The 18,002-nt window shown below is 36.8% G+C and overlaps 1 protein-coding gene across 1 annotated transcript; it reads left to right on the top strand.

The window, feature by feature from the left end:
* Positions 1-4,787: 4,787 nt before the first annotated feature.
* On the top strand, positions 4,788-10,992 carry LOC143568165 (26S proteasome regulatory subunit RPN13-like). The gene is made up of 14 exons (XM_077054386.1): positions 4,788-4,896; positions 5,137-5,197; positions 6,630-6,722; positions 6,852-6,911; positions 7,080-7,118; positions 7,205-7,279; positions 7,366-7,432; positions 7,930-7,978; positions 9,839-9,954; positions 10,051-10,074; positions 10,235-10,326; positions 10,426-10,503; positions 10,581-10,635; positions 10,754-10,992. Exons 2-14 carry the CDS (start codon positions 5,159-5,161, stop codon positions 10,888-10,890), a joined length of 924 nt encoding a protein of 307 aa, XP_076910501.1. The 5' UTR covers positions 4,788-4,896; positions 5,137-5,158; the 3' UTR covers positions 10,891-10,992.
* Positions 10,993-18,002: the final 7,010 nt, after the last annotated feature.

Below are 18,002 nucleotides of genomic sequence, written 5' to 3' on the forward strand. Positions count from 1 at the left end.
GCCGTTTACTCCGCCCTTGTGACGGCGGTGTGTTTAGGGGCGCTTGGTCGAGAAATGTGTCACCGGTTTAAATTTGTGTTTTATTAAGCTCAAGTTCGACTCGTTTAATTTAGGAAATTTATTGTTATTGGTCATGTTGTCGGAAGGACGCTTACTCCACTCCGCTTATGACAAGGGTAGTTGGTTTCGTCTGGCTCAACGCTCGCAACTCGACCAATCGGTGCAACTGAGTAAACTCAGCGTTCCAGCACAAGCAAAAATAGACGATCATCAACATAGGATTTTTAATAAACTAACAGAAATACCTGATACCTGACGAGTAATTACTTGATAGATATCCGACAGTTTTGATTGGAATATGGAACATGCTGTTGTAATTGGGTATGAGGTGCGGATTACCTAGTCCATCACAAATTTACTACCACGATAAGTTGTATGTAAAATTTTGACTATGATATCACATTTTTATTGTAACACATGGATGCTAGTATTTTTTATATTATGCCACTTAAGAATTATATTTGCCACTTTAGAGTTATATGGCAAATTGACAGTGTTGTCACTTTTTTTTTCCTAGAAGTCTAACATTTCATCTTGAGTTTTTTATTTAAGAGTTTGAAAAAAAAAATAAGAAGATTTTTCTTTTTTCATTCTTAAATTTTTTTTCTTTTAATAAAAGAAAAAAAATGAAAAGAAAACTTATGTTTTTTTTTTCAAAACTTTCCAGCAAAATATGACATTATTGTGAAGGAAAATTTATAGCTTATTACTATTACTAATTTACTCTATCTTAATTCTCTTTTCCATATTGCTATGAGGATATAATTATAAAGTTACAATTTTTTTTCTCCATCTTTTCCTTCCGATCTAACTCAAAAATGTAATTAGCACTTTCTTTTCTTTTATTTAACTCGAGAATTCTTTTTAAGTATATAATTTTTTTATTTTTTTCACCTATCCAATCTTATCATTTTTTTTTTGTATTTTTAAACCCGAGAATGCAGTGTAACACCATATTGATTGAACGAGCCAAGCAATACAATTTTGACGGTTTGAAGTTGTCTATCTTGTTATTTTAAATTATTGTGCATTGAATTAGAAAATGATAAATATAGATTATAAAGTGCTTAATACACCACGTGTTATAATTTCCGGCTTAAGTAATAAAAGTAAACAACTTAATACACGTGTTATAAGTTCCAACAAGTAACAATGTGCTTAATACACGTGCAACCAATACCTTTGTTACTTAAGTTATAATAAAAACTTACACGTGTTATAATTTTAATCATCTTAGTTACAAGTAGGGAGGTGCACGGTTCAGTTCAGTTCGGTTAATAACCTATATCAAACTTGGGCTATAACTTTACTTAAAAATACATGAAATGAATGCTTAAATACATGAAATGAAGGTATAACTACATGAAATGAAAGTATAAATATATGAAATTGAGATATTAGTACATGAAATGGAGATATAAATACATGAAAATGATAGTATTAAACCATTAATGCATATAATACATGAAATAGAGGAAAAAAAGGCTTGAAAATATGAAAAAAATGAAGAGTTCGGTTCGGTTCGGTTAATTCGGTTTTCGGTTTTTTCGGTTCGGTTTCATCGGTTTTCGGTTCGGTTTCGGTTAATGGTTCGGTTATTGTTCACCCCTAATTACAAGAGATGAGCAACTGATACCGGGTACCAATACCGACAACAAAAAAGACACTGCTGGTTTTTTCAGTACATGTTTTTTAGGTTTTGGGATTGATACGATCACAGGTGAAGCATAGTGAGGGCAAGGGGTGACCCGACCCTCTGTTTTATTGTGCAGTAGTATAAATGTAACATCCCAAAATTTTCAAAGAATAATATTTAAATATATTATTTATTTATGGCGTGATAGTTACTCGGATTGCTATAGAAATAATAAAAGAATAAAATTATAAAGAAGGAAATATGAGTAGGCTATTAGATGGATTATTCGCGGACCAAAAAGGAAAGATGAGCTCTAGGTCCATGGGCTTAAGAAAGTATAAATATCCCCTTAAACCTTAAATCTTTCCATTTTCCACCCATCTTATCCATAATATCCCCTACACCTTCAAAACACACACACACCTCTCTTACAACTTACGGCCACAAGAAGAGAAAGAAGATCCAAGATCAAATCAAGCCTTTCATTAATAGATCTTTGGTGTGCAAGCTATATACAAGCTACGAGTTCATAACTAACCTAGACCGCGACCTAAAAATGTTCAAAAGTATGTTCTTGATATTTAAAGTTAACGTTTTTATGAACGGTTTGTTATGAAACTTAACCCTATAGTAGATCGGGTCTAGATGTTTCATAAAGTTGCAAACTTGATAATAAAAATGGACTTAATCTATTCATTAGCTACGGATCTAGCTAAAAAGGGGTTTAAAACCGATAAAGCTTTAAGCTTTAGACCTAAAACGGGTTTTGAAAGTAATAAAGATTCAAGCTTATGTTAGAAAACGGGTTAACCTTGATAGTAGTATGTTAATGGGTGGTTAGACGGTTAAGGATGTTGTGAGGGTTAAAGTTTAGGTTACGGGCTGTTAAACAATTACCTGAGCCTAGATAAGGAAATATGATATAAAGTATGAACTGGAAGCATCAGACCATGGGTTTTCGGTTAAGATGGGTTATCGGCCAAAATGGATTTTCGGCCAAAATTGGTTTTCGGACAAAAAGGTGTTTTCGGTCAAAATATGTTTTCGGTCAAAGGGAAGGGTTCTCGGTCAAACCTAGGTTCTCGGCTAGAACAGGTTCTCGCCCATCGTGGTTCTCTACCTTGAGTTATCGGCCATCCGATTCTGTTGGGCCTGAACCTAGTTGGGCCTGAGTGTTTTAAAGGACAGTTGGGCCTAGATACTTTACTAAACTGTTGAGCCTGGGTTAACTAAGCTCACATGAATGCTAAGCCCATATCCTCAGTCAACAAACTAGCCCCTTTACCTTAGACTTAGCAAATAAGCCCAACTTAGAAAATGATTTAAAATGTTAATGGAAAATGTGTTAAGACAGTTATGAAAATAAAATTTTTCCAAGCTGACTTGGCAGCTTAACCCCAGCCAGGGGCTCTGCCCCTTGAACCCCGCTAGGGGCTGCCGCCCCTAGAACCTCGCTGCCAGGGGCACTGCCCCCGGACCCCCGTTCGTTGAGGGCAATAATTAAACTAGAAACACGATATGGGTAATGATAGTTAAATTGATACGTGTAATTTTTATACAGTTAGTCGTGCACAGCTAAAGAAGGGATTAACCATTAACGGCGAGCGTAACAGGATCCAGGTGAGTTTCTAGCCCCACTTCTTTGTTATGTTTTCGGGGCTGTGTGCATACTCGGTGTGTTTGTTAATACACTTATCCTAAGTGATAAGTGTATGCCATATATGATATATGTGATAGATATGAACGATTGCTTGTCGGTACGCGAACGATCTTCAGATATTGCGCGTACTGTCATGTTGTAAATAAAGATATGAATGTTATATATAGATGATGTATAATCGTTATGAATGAATGCCTGTCGGGGCGTGAACGATCTTCGGATATTTCACGAGCCGACAAGAAGTATGACTGTTAAGTGAATGATGTGAAGAACGCCTAGTGTGTTCTTATGTTACGATGTAATTATTGTATATGCACAGTAAGTGCAGGTACATGAATGGTAAATGAGTTCTACGTCTGACATAGTAAGTTAGGATGGCAAATCCCTCTAACTTCCGTTGGATATAGACTTGGCACGTGATGGCGTAGTTAAGGACTATGGGCCTATACGTGTTATAGATGATATATGAGAACGTAATTAAGGATTATGGACCTTATACGTACTTCAGATAGGAGTCAGCATAGGAAAGGATTGCGGACCTTATACGTGCTGTAATTGCATTGTGGTAGCAAAGGGGAGGACTGTGGACCTCGTACGTGCTATGAATTAGGTTGCAACATAGGGAATGACTGCGGACCTTGTACGTGTTGTTAATGTAGGATGGTATAGGGAAGGACTGCGGACCTTGCACGTACCATAAATGGTGAGCATATGTAAGGACTGCAGACCTTTTACGTGTTCACGACCTTGAGTATAGGTATAGACGGGGGACTATGAACGTACTCTCGGTGAACTGAGGTAAATGATAGTGTGTATGTATGTATGTATGTACGATAGAAGGGTAACTGGTTAAGTATGGATATGTATCTTCAGATATGTAAGTACGTATGATATGTGTATGAAATGTATGTTGCTTGATTAACTAGAACTCACTCAGCGTAGCTGACTTTTAGTATGCACGCATGCATATATGTTTATTGAGAGGGCATGAGGATGACACATGACATGGATTGAACGGCTGGCATCTGAAGATGTAAGAAATGATATTTTAAATATGTGGTTTTACGTTATGGTTTTAAAGTAAAGATTGAATGTTTCGTAATAAATGATTGATGTTTTATGTTCCGCGAAAGGTTTTAATAAACTCTGATTTGTAAGAACTACGTTTATGAGTAAATCCAACGTCAAAGTAGGGCTACCGGGAACGGGGCCTTACAATAACTCGACCCGTTTTCCACTCGAAAATTTGTATACGTCCTGGAGGTCTCATCCAAGCTTCGCCATTGGATACGTTTCGATATGATACCCGTATTTTAAGTTTTAACAACTTTATTCGGTTAAGTACCATACTATACGGAGCATTGGTACCGATACCAATACCCGTTTTTGATGATTTTCGATACCGGTACTAAGCTCGTATAGCTAGACTATATATAAACAACGTCCCAACCCTTAGACGCTTCTTCAATATTAATAATCATCACTCATCACCACCGGAGCCAATTCTTCTGCAATCGTGCTAACTTCCTACACACGAAAGGTAACCAATCAATCAATTAATCATCTAATTTCACCAATCCGTTTCTGTTTCAATCAACCTAGGGTTTTATAACTTACTCTAGGTTTTGCTAGCTTCAGAACCACTATTATTGTTCCAATGTTTCTAGGGTTTCAATTAACCTGAATACAATAGCATTGAATCCATGTAGGTTTAATTTCAATTTACTCCGGCTAGTTCGTTTACAGATTATTGATGTATTGTTATGTTTGTTATATGTAGAGTTGATTTAACAGTTGAGCTCATGGATTCTTCAGATACAGAGCTTTTTCCGGCTATTCAGGTTCGGTGGCACCGATTCTATCTTGTCTCTAGCACTGATTTAGGGTTGTGAGCTTTGAGCAACTTATTAGTTGAGTTTTTTTGTGCTTTCTATCTGTTTCTTAATGCTTGTGTATGTTCTAGAAAACGGATGTGATAGGAAATCAATCGGTAACAGATGTGAAACGTGTAGAATTTGAAATTAAACCGTAGAAACGGATAGGCTACAGGTCAATAAAGATACAGATACATCACTTGGTACACGTTTAGGATACATAAATCACCACCTAAACATGGGATTAGATTCCAAAGAACACCATCTATCATGTCACGATAGAATACAGCAATGGAAAATTAAGTTTACTCAAAATCCATTGCGAAAATTAACATAAACTTTTTTTTTAATCATAAACGTCAGCTATTCATTCATTAATTCGGATGATACATAAAGAGAAGAAATAAATCTGTCCGCTACCTATTTTCTAGTCTTTAGGGGAAACTTGGATTTAGGATCCCGCGCTTCGCAGCGGGACCACTAAATCGTACAAAAACAACATACATAAAAATGTAAAATCACGAACGTGCTGCGAGTCGACGCGAAGTCTATCAGGTTACGACATCGAAACTAAACAAAAGAAATAAACTCGTCAATGCTAAAATACAACAAATTATCATATGTAGAATCACAAAAACCGGTACGTTACAGCTGCAAACCAACGCAGATTATCGGCGGTGCCAACAGAAATTCGTCAACGTAAATTAGTAAGAAAAAAAATGTTTTAAAAGCACAGTATCAAACTTTGAAGCGCGGATATAAAAGCATGCGACAATAGGATATTTTTAAATCATGAAAAAGGTTTTGGTCACTGTAAAGACTGACTATAAAAAATACGAAAGCAAGGTTGAAATCGTTTATCCGACAAATAAAACATGTAAAGCCGACACTTGTCTAACTTTAGTGTTTAAAATATAGTTTTGTTATATATTATAATTATTTGAAAGTAAAAGTAAAATAAAAAGAATACAAACCAACATTAATATGTAGGTTAGTTATTTAATGGTTGTATGTGACTAATGAAATATTAAACAAATGAATAGTAAATTGAATAGTAACTATGTGAGGAGGAGTAAATCTCCCTTTTAATATATATTATAATAAACGGACGTGGGAAACAAGCAAAAAACTAAAAGTTAATTAAAACTTGCATGTGAATTAAAATAAACAAAATAACTAAGCAATAATTTGGCGTTGCATGCACAATGATTCAATATGCTGCTGAAATGACGGGTCACGGTGGGTCTTCGGGGTTCAGGTACGGGTTATAAACCAAACCTAATGTATATCAGGCTGTTTATCTGTAAATAAGTGGACTTATTTACACTGGAATTTAGGGTTTGATTAATAGCTTTAGATGACTATACAGTGTTCATTTGTGTTGCTATGTATTTTGCAGGATGTTCTGCTTGAGTTTCGTGCTGGTAAAATGCATATGGAAGGGAAACGTGTGGTTGCTGATCCGCGTAAAGGGCTTGTTCGCATTGGAAGAGTATGATCATATAATTATATGTTTTATTTCTAGAGTGTTTGTTTTATCTGTTGGTTATTTCATACACTTTCCTTTTAATAGATTGTAGATTTGCTTAAGTTTATATATTGAAGTGTTGAGTTTTCACAGGGGGAGGACGGACTAGTTCATATTCAGTGGCTTGATCGAACTAACAACACCGTTGAAGATGTATCCTAGTTTCTGCTATATACATCATTGTTATCTGCATGAACTTTATTGACTCTTAGCTTGAAAATTAATCTTTTAACATTATCTCAACATGATTTCTTGTAAATAAATATCTAATCCAGTTTCATGGTATAAGTTTTGGTTTTCCTTAACACTGTTTAAACATAGGATCAAATTGTTTTCCCAGAAGAGGCAGTTTTTGAGAAGGTATCTTTTATGTTTGAGCCCTTCTATTTGTATTTATGATTCTTTTGTGCGCATTCAAATCTTCTTGTATCTTTTGGTCAAATTAGGTTGGTCAAGCTTCTGGAAGGGTTTATTTGTTGAAGTTTCAGACAGATGACCGGAAGTGCTTCTTCTGGATGCAGGTTAGCAATGGCATACTTGATCTTGATGTCATTATGTGGCTTTAAGTTGACGCTAGGCTGACCTATATTGCTTAAATCTGTTTCAGGAGCCCAAAGCTGACGGTGATGAAGAATTGTGCAAATCGGTCAACCTGTACCTCAATCAACCAATGGGTATTATTTATTCTTATCGTTTTGATGAGAGAAATTATTGATATTAACTTTGATTTGTTCATATTGTTGAATTTACTGCTAATCATACTGTTAGAAGTGCGCATTTGTTTATACTTATTGAGTCATGGTTTAGTGTACGAGGATATAGAGAGAACTTTTGAAGGCAGTACTTGAAAATGTATTCATTAATCATTATTAATCAAAGATCTGTTCATTCCAAATAACACAAGTTTTTTTTTAGTTGGCTGTTTAGAAAATAATTAGGTATTACACATTTAATTATTGTTTATTTGGTTAATAAGGTTATTTACTTGAATGACCATGAGTTCTGAAGTAGTCTGTTGTCTAAAGTTTCAGATTTAGGTTACTTAATCTGTATTAATCTTAAAATATTGTTCTTAATAAGTCATGTATTATTATCATATACTAACATGATGCAAAACTGTATGAAAATCTTTCCTACCAACATATCTAATGTATGCATTTTGATGTGACAGATTTCGCTGCTGAAGAAGATGACACTCTTGGTGAAGATAATTCATCACGGTATGTGGATATACTGAAGCTTATCTTTATTGTCTGCCAAAGCTCCTGACATTTAGCTGATATGTGAATAAAAAAATCACGGGCTTTAAACCTCATAAATATTACGTTATTCAAAATGATATCGGCGTAGGCTTGATCGGTAAGAGCGTCGGCTTTTTTTAGTTTGTAGGGTCTATTTCTTAGTTCAAATCTGAAATCTTAAAACATAGTCCAAGTGTTCACATCTTGCGGGGTAAAATTAATGGCATATATGGTGTTTTTGTTAGTAAGGAATTAAATGCAATAGAAAGGGATCTTGTTGGCCCAGATGTGATTAGCAAAGAGGGTTTAACTGCTCTCTTTGGTAATCACACATTAATTTCAGTAATTGTAAGTCTTATTGATGACAGCTATATCAAATGTTTGTTTTGTAGAATAAACAAATATTTGAAACAACAAGCTAATTAGTAGCAGTTTAGATAGGTTTTTGAACTCTCAAGCATAGTTGTCAATAGCACCCGCTATAGCGAAGAGCGTAGTGGCAGGTTAGCGCTAAGTGGTCTGTAGCGACATAATAGCGTGAAAATAACGACCATCTGCATTTTTTTTAATTTTCTTTTTCAGTTTTATTAGCTATTTTGGTGGTATTTCTTGATTATATTAGCTATTTTGGTGGTATTTATTGATTATAATCGCTATTTTGGTGGAGTGCTTCAATGTAAAACATTTAAAAAAAATCCTAATACTCGCTAAACATCAAATAGCGCCCAAATTTTCATTTATATCGCCACATAGCATATAGGTAGGTTGTCGCTATTGACCGCCATTCGTTATTAACAATTATGTTCTCAAGACTAAATTTTTGCTTCTTGATTGATCTCTCTTGTTTCACTCGTATTAATGTTTTTGGAAGTTACTTTTCTTCTTGTCAAAGATTGATATGCATAATCTCGATTAATCTGAATCCCTGATTTTCATAATACTTGTATTTATTGAGAAAGTTGTTGCTGTAAATATGAAATGTTATCTTTCATGTGAATTTGGTAAAGATCTGTGAGATTACTTTACATCTCTCTCTTTTATGTTAATCTTGTTGTCGAAATATGACTTTCCATATTATCAAATGTGTTTGTGAAACCCTTGTCAGCTTTCACAACCACTGACCTTCCAAATTGGCTTGTATTCACATCAGTGATGAACCTTGTTTTTCTATTCTTTTTCAGCTACATTTTTTAAGTATCATAATTACTTATTACTATGTGTTACTTTTACTATATGGAATGGCTTATGAGGGGAATATGTGGTCAAAATATGTGCAGATGTGCCATCATGCAGTATTGCAGTAGGCTCTTTATTTTTAGTTTTCTTGAAAGCTTCATGGAACTTTATCAAACTAATACATTAATACAAAATTCCCCACTAAACATTGGGTTGGTCTGATCATATCAACAGCTAACTACAAACGTTGCGTTATGAATGTGTCTATTTATCTCTTTTGTCTACTGAAACGTTCTATGGTGTACGTTTACGTGTATTCCATGCATGCTTTTGCATTATGTTGTGGTTCATGCTAAAAGAGAAGTCATCTTTTAAAATATATATCTTAGTTCACTGTGTGTATGACTTCTAGGATCCTTGACTTCTTCAATGCTCGGTTGGGATATAGAATACCCTTTTTCAAACCTGAAATTTAGATTGGAGTTCGGTCATTGGGATTGTTATTGGTCGAACTGTATTTTGGTTTTTTGGTTTCAGTATTCTGAATAGAATGTGTGTTTGTATGTATATACATATATTCTTTAGTATTTTGAATTAAATGAAAAACAGAACTGAGGCCTTGTTTGTATGTATATACTAAAATCTCTACATGATTTTTTACAGGGCTGGAAACTTGGTTGGATCAAGTACAGGTGCAGAAGTACTTAGTGACGTGTCCTCTTCAGGACCAGTCAAATTGGCAGATCTTCAAAGAATCTTAAGTAATATTGGACCCTCAGGTATGCCATATAATTGTGTTAATTGGATTTTTTATATTCAAACTTTTTTGTTGGTAATCATTTTGACTGATGATATCTTACCGGAACAATGTTCAGGAGAGGCAGCAGATCCTGATGGAGGTACGCCTACTCTGTGATATATATTCTTGTGTTAGCATTGGTTATATTTCGTGCAGAACGATTTTTGTATACATATATATTCCCATTTGTTTAAAAATGGGAGTATAACTGATTTTGCTTTAATTCTGATTTAGTTTCTATTGTAAACTTTTGTTTATAGGTTTAGGATTGGGTGATATCTTGAAGCCTGAACTCTTACTACCATTGATGGAGACATTATCACTCGAGAATGTAGCATCCCATTTACCCGAGGTAAGATGAATGTTGCTTTAGAAAATGATAAAAAGGTATTCATTGGTCAACCTGGCTCGCTCGTTTCAACCCGTAATAAAAATTGACCTTGTACTGCAGGGTGAATGGACCCCAGAGGAAATAATGGAGTTGCTGCAGAGTCCTCCTTTTCGCCAACAAGTTGATTCTTTCACTTATGTAAGTATCCACATATGTCATCTGTTTGTTGACTTCGGTGTTGACCCAGTTAAATATAAGCACTTTGGTCTTTGCAGGTCCTGAAGACTGGTCAAATAGATCTTGCTCAATTTGGAGTTGACCCAAGTAAATGTAAGCACCACAAGTTTTCATTTACTCAATTTGGAGTTGAAAGTTGAAACTTTTTTTTATTTCTTTTATCAATGCGTAGCGTGTCCAATATAATTAATAACTATTATTTTGTTTACAGACAAGTTCACAGTCTTATCTTTTCTTGAGGCTCTTGAAGATTCTGTTGCGAAAGCATCAAATTCTGAGGATCCGATGCAAGATGATTCAAGATCTCAGACTTGTAATCAAACTGATCGAATGGATGAAGATCAATAGTAGCGAGGCTTTTCACAAAATTTGATTCAACTGTTTGTTTATGTTTTTGTTGAGTAGTTAAATACTGATTTGTGGATACTGCAAGTGTTCTTTGGGATTTAAGTCTTTCATGTACACAGAATCTAGTCAAATTCAGTTATTTTGCTTTCTAGTATAGGGTGCAGTTGCCCCTTGCAAAAAAGCGATGAAGTTTATGCTACCATCTATTGTTGGAACCGTCGTAGGCTTCTTCATGAAATCCTTCGTTTCTGTCAGTCCCTTTATATCGCACATATCACATCCAAAGAAATGAGTACGAGTGTTTATGTCCCAATGATTGTGCTAAAATGCTTAAAGGTCTGACGAGGAACAAAAACCGCCAGAATATGTCATGTGCCCCAAAGCTGGGGTAAATGCGCGCTTGACACATTATTGTATGGGCTAACCGCCGGAATCGATGACTTAAGGCATGTTAGTTTGTCACGCCTTGTAAGGTAAGCTTCCACTAGCCTTTAAGGAAGTTGAAAACACATCGTCTCTTGATTCTTCCTCGTCCACAATTATAAGTTCGTTCGACATGCTTAACTACACTATGTGTTAGGGGTGTTCAAAAAATTGTGTTGTAACCGAAAATCTGAATTCGAATTATCCGAAAATTCAAATATATGAAATCTCGGATATCTGAAACTCGGATATCTGACTTTTCGGATTCGGATAGTAATTTTAAAAATTTACGGATAGAAATATTATTTTAAATATTAAATAATAAATATTATTTGTAAACTTCGGATAGAAATATCTGAAGTTCAGTTATCCAAAATTTCGAATTAAGATAGTGAAATCCACTATCGGATATTCGACTTTGAACACCCTTACTCTGTCAGTCTGTCTCTCTGTGTGTGTTGGTGTTGGTGGGTGTGGGTGGGGGTGGGGTAGAGAGTGATGATGATGATGATGAAATTAAAGGGCATGATATTGATGAGAGGGGACTAAGAAGGAGCTCTTACCTTTTTCTTGTATCAACTTTATAGTACCCAAATTATCATAATATATAAACAAACAAACAAATATCACCTCAATCAAGCAAAGTGCCAGTTTTTTAATATGAAAATCTCATAAATAATTACAAGAAGTACAAGTCCACAATTTTCTATAGTATGAACTAGAGTCCAAGGTGTGAACTAGCAATCAAAATGACAAAATCTATCCCTAAAACAATTAAAAAAAATACACATATTGCTTTGAAAAAACTTACCAAACAACTAAACAATATCAAAGATAACATATCATGAAAAATAAGATTAGACCTCCACCAAGTATAACTATTAATTTGTTGTTCTATATATGAGGCCAATTATCCCCTAATCGTTATACTTATACATACAAACAAAATAACCTTTTATCGCCTAATCAAATCATATAAACAATAACAATAGGCATCAAAGAATCCATAAGATTGAAAATGTATAATACATATCAGGATCAATTTCTTAGCTCGGGTGCTATGTTCGTACTCATTGTGTGACAACCCATAACACACTGAGACGCTAACAGCGTGAAAGAATATTATTTTTTCATACGAATAAGGTCATATTTGGTTTAGCTCCCACCATTTCGTACAATAGTCATTGTTACAAATTTATTATATTGCTTTTCATTTTATTGTTGTCCTATTTGTATGCAGAGCTCTCAGATCGACGTTGGTTTAAATAATGACATAATGTACGTTAGATGTATAATATATAGATTAACAACCTTTTGTTTTGTTTTTATCTTTATATTATAAGATACTACAATCATATATATATATATACCAACAATAGACAAGTAAAATAATAAAAGGACTCCATGTACCAATCCATCCTTGTCTCTGCATGCATAAAAACTTGGCAAACTCTCTTCCATCCTCTTTCTCTATCTCTGAATTGGTACCCTGGTTCATAAGTCTCAGTGTTAGATGTAAGTTTTTTCTTTCTTCTTATCACAAGTCTTGTTATATGCGTATATGAATATGTATGCACACACAATTTGTATAGCGTTAGACGGTCCAGAAAACCACTCATGATACATCTAGGTGGTTATTGAAAACAAGTGTAGATCGAAATAAGTGATTCGTTGTTCTACAACGAATTCCAGGCTTCTCTAAGGTGGCAAGGCAAATTGATGAATTTGCTTGCATGGAAAACAAATTTAAATAAGATAAAACTGTTTTTTTTTTTTTTTGAAAATTGACTTTCATTAAAAAAAGACACAACCAACGACTATCACCAAGACGGAGAAAGACGCTGAAATCCAAAAACCAAAACCAACAATCACGTTACATCAAATAAACACCAACTTTTCCAATCCACCACCCCTATCTTAGATCTATTTTTGTACCAAAGAAAACCCAAAGATTTTATATCCGCAACCATTTCTGCCACGTTAGTGCTCTTGCCCGAAAAAATCTTTTCATTCCTAGCCCGCCAAATCCTCCAACAAGTAATGATGACAATTCCATGAATAATCAACCTTTTATTCCCCGTCGCACCACAAACCTTATGCACTTCCACCAAATCATTGACATGAAAAACAAATAGTCTAGGGATGTTGCACCATGAACCAATCGCATTCCAAACGGCCATAGAAATGGAACACCCGGTTAACAAGTGCTCGAGCGATTCCTCATTACTCTCACATAAAGCGCAACTATGATCATCACAATACAAATGACGTCTAGCTAAAGCCTGCTTGGTTGGAAGGCTATCCTGAACGGCCCTCCACATAAAAATATTACATTTTTTCGGGACCCAATCGCTCCATTGGAAACTGGAACTCCCAGCGTCCACAATGGACCGCACCATCCATCTTTTAATCGCCGAAACCTCAAACTCTTTGCAGCTACCAACCGCCCAAGACCATGAATCTTCACGGTCAACCATCACCACCCCTTGAAGGAGATCTTCCAACTCCTGCTTCTCGCTCACCTCCTGATGGGAGCAAGGAGCTCTAAGCCAATCCCACACAATGCGACGAGAAGATCCAGTGACCACCAACCGATCAGCTAACAAGACATTTTTATGTTTTTCTACCGCATATAAGGACGGATACTTGTCCATAACCGGCGCCGAACCCAACCACAAATCCGTCCAAAACCTAACTTGGCGACCATTCCCGACTGTGGCCCGGATCACTCTATTAAAACCCACACCATCAACCTTAAATTTGTTCCAGAACATAACACAATTCTTCCAAACCCCGGGAACCCCATTATTAACCGGAGCAAGCCCCCAACAGCGCGAGGTCCCGTGAATAGACAACACTACTCTTCTCCACATCGCGTGCTGGTCATTTAGAAATCTCCCAAGCCATTTAGTAATCAGCGCTTGATTATTAACCTCTAAACGAGCGATACCTAAACCCCCTTCTTTTATAGGTTTGGTGACTACCTCCCAAGCCACCCAAGACATCTTCCTCACTTCATCCGAACCTCCCCATAAGAACCTTCTCATCAAAGCTTCTAAATCATTGGTAACCTTCTTGGGTGCCTTAAAAAGCGAAAAATAATAAGTGGGAAGACTATCCAGCACCGATTTAATAAGGGTTAACCGACCAGCAATAGATAACGAATTAACTTTCCATTTAGAAAGCCTCTTCTTGAACTTGGACACAACCGGTTCCCAATTAACCACCCTATTCATGTTAGCTCCAACCATAATCCCAAGATAAGTAAACGGGATTCTACCCGGCTTACAACCCATGAAACCGGCTTGGATATCGATCTCACCATCTTCTACACCTACTCCAAATAACACTGATTTATGGAGATTAATCTTTAGCCCCGAACACAAGTAAAATATGCGAAGAATACGTTTCAAGTTATCAAAATTAAAAGAAGACCACTCTCCCATAATCATAGCATCATCCGCATAAAAGAGATGGGATAAAGTAGGACCTTCGTAAGGAAGAGTAATACCATGAAACGCACCTATATCACAGGCTTGTTTCAACATACCTGAAAAAGCATCCATCATAATAATAAAAAGAAAAGGCGATAGCGGGTCACCTTGACGAATGCCTTTATGACATCCAAATTCGAAAGTAGGAGATCCATTAACAAGAACAGACGATCTGCTCGCCAACAAGATACCACTAATCCAATCGCACCAGACCGAAGGAAAACCCATATGAGAAAGAACCGACAACAAGAACTCCCAATTCACATTATCAAAGGCTTTATCGAAGTCAATCTTGAACATAAAAATTCTTCTTTCCCTCTTTTTAGCCCAAGCAATAACCTCACTAGCCACCAAAGGGCCATCAAGAATATATCTCCCGGATAAGAAAGCCGACTGATGCTCTGAGACAATCTTATTCATAACCGTTTTGAGTCGATTCACTAACACCTTCGACACAGTCTTTAAGATACAACCAATGAGACTTATCGGTCTAAAATCCCCCAAAGAAGACGGATTGTTTACATTAGGAATTAAGGTGATAAAAGACGAACCAACCCCCGAGCAAAAACTTTTAACCTTATGAAAATGATCAAGAATATCCACAAAATCCTTCTCGAACAACTCCCAAAAAAACCGAATGAACCTAAAATTAAAACCATCCGGCCCAGGAGCTTTGTCACCACCGCAATCAAAAACCGCCTACTTGATCTCATGCACGGAAAAATCACTGATCAAAAAATCCGCCTCCACCGAAGACAAGACCGAAAACCCATATCCAATCAACCGAGGCCGGAGTCTAATAGATTCTTTAAACTTACCAGCAAAGAATCGCAAAACTTCCTTTTTAATGAGAACCGGGTTTGTTTCCCACGCCCCATTCACTTCCAAACCCGGAAAATAATTTGAAACTTTACGTTTATTAATAAAACCGTGAAAAAAACGAGAATTTTCGTCTCCATGAATCGCCCAATTACAACGAGCCTTTTGCTTCAAATCCCGGTAGTAATGATTATCCAACTCGCCTAGCCGTCTTTTAATTTCGCTTAAAGACCATGTCTCTACTTCCAACAAATCCCGGACCTCCAAGGTTTGGTCCAAGTCCCGCAACTCTTGCTCCAATAAAACCCTTTCCTCCTTTTCTTTGGCTTTACAATCGATCGCCCATCTAGTAATAGCAGCACACAAAGCTTTAAATTTATACAGCAATCTCGCGTCCGGAGAACCATGAAACGAGCCATCAACAAGCGTCTTCTTAACCAACGTCCCAAAATCCTCTCTACCAAGCCATGAATTGAAAAACCTAAACGGTTTGGGACCATAATTCTTGGAAGAACCAATTTTCAAAACCAACGGACTATGATCCGGCTTATTCCTCTCGAGAGCAATATACTCCGCACACGGCCATTCCATAAAAAAATCCCAATTAACGAAGATTCTGTCAATACGGCTTAATTTATTTCCTGCGACAAAAGTAAAACGCCTCCCTTTCAAGGAGTACTCGTGAAGATTCGAATCATCAATGAAGTCGTTAAACTCATCGGCCTCACCCACATTAAACAAAGAATTCCGCCTATCCTCAGCACACCGAACCGAGTTAAAATCTCCTGCCACAATCCACCTCCCATTACCCTCCTCGATCAAATCACGAATTTCCCCCTAAAGAGCTCTTTTAGTAACTAGATTTTGAGGAGAATAAACATTGAGAATATGATATGAGCTACTCTTTCCTTTCACAGTGCCCGAAACAAGAAGCCAATTATTATTCTTGACCACCCTTTCCATACGAAAGACTTGAGAATCCCAGATCGATAATAACCCACCCGACCTTCCAGATGAGGGAACCCAATCAAAAGAATACTCACCATAACCCCAAAACCGACCCACATCCACAGAATCCAAGGAAACAAATTGCGACTCTTGTAAGACAATAAAACTAATCTCGTGATGGACTCGAAGACTTCGAATCCAATCGGCTTTGCTAGAACTCCCTAACCCACGGATGTTCAGAGAAAAAACATTCATTGAACACCATCTTGATAGCCTTTGGAAACAAGAACCTCTCTAACATTAGAATCAAAATCTTGCAAATTCTCAACGCCTAACGCCTTACTCAGCTCAATGGTCTTCTCCAACTCCACCTCAATCGGACCTTGATGTTGCACCGGATCTATACCTCTACCAATCATCGAGGCCTCCTCAGACTCTCCCTCGATGTCTCGAACCACCTCCGTATTAGTAGACATCCCTTTGTTAAGATCCGGTGTTAAGAACTCTCCTTCAACACCTGTCTCGATACCCCTAGTAACATCCGAAGGCACGTGCATAATACCGATAAACCTATCAAGATCAAACATATCTTTATCCTCCCTTGGTCTCTTCTTAGGACGCTCCCTAGAACCACTACCCCCACTTCGATTAGAAAATAAAGACTTCCGTCTGAACTTCTTATGTCCCTTGCCTTTCAACACAGAAACGTTAGTGCTATCAACGTTACCATTCTCAACCGCCTCCTCATTAGAAAGATCATAGGAGTTCGAAAATTCACCGACCATCACGTTAGAATTATCGTTCACACAACCATCCAACCCATTAACAGCATGTTCCCTGACAGAAAACTCGTTAGCTTGAGAACCTTCGCCCTCTTCACGATGCACATTATGGGGCTCATCCTGCACGATATTATCATCACACTTATCCTCCTCTGGTAAAACTGGACCATCATCCTCTTCAAACTCTACTACACATTCCGGTATCCATTCCCCTACATCTTCATCCACCCACACTTTGAAAATTTTTCCCCTCCAATTAATGTCCACCCGGTCCACAATCCGTTTGCACTGTTTACTCAACACACCGATGAGAGTATACGATAAGTTGTTCTCTTCACCTGATAAGGAAGCCGGTTGAACCACCTTGCCAAATCTGCTTCCAATCAAATCGAAAACCTCGTCTAACACCAACTGAGCCGGAACCCCATGAACTTGGAGCCAGGCGATCCGACCCTCCTCCACTCCATTTCTATCAGACCAAGGTTCTAAAAACTCAAACCAATCTGACCATTTGTCTTTGTTATTCAGAAAGGCATCCCTATCCCCACTAACGTAGAATACCAACACCACTGAAAGCCCTCCCAGATACTTAATCTCTAATGATCTCCAACCATGCTTCCGAACCAACTTTTTCAGAGACGTTAAC

The sequence above is a fragment of the Bidens hawaiensis genome, unplaced genomic scaffold (assembly GCF_021521415.1).
Source record: "Bidens hawaiensis isolate Kalapana, Puna unplaced genomic scaffold, B.hawaiensis_p1.1 tig00001236_1, whole genome shotgun sequence".
NCBI lineage: Eukaryota > Viridiplantae > Streptophyta > Magnoliopsida > Asterales > Asteraceae > Bidens > Bidens hawaiensis.

What these genes read in the sequence shown, in the direction of transcription:
- LOC143568165 (XM_077054386.1), top strand. Translation starts at nt 5,159, where the DNA reads ATGGATTCTTCAGATACAGAGCTTTTTCCGGCTATTCAG. An exon ending in AAGAGGCAGTTTTTGAGAAG is followed by an intron (nt 7,119 to 7,204) that starts GTATCTTTTATG and finishes TGGTCAAATTAG; the next exon opens with GTTGGTCAAGCTTCTGGAAG. An exon ending in GGCAGCAGATCCTGATGGAG is followed by an intron (nt 10,075 to 10,234) that starts GTACGCCTACTC and finishes TTTTGTTTATAG; the next exon opens with GTTTAGGATTGGGTGATATC.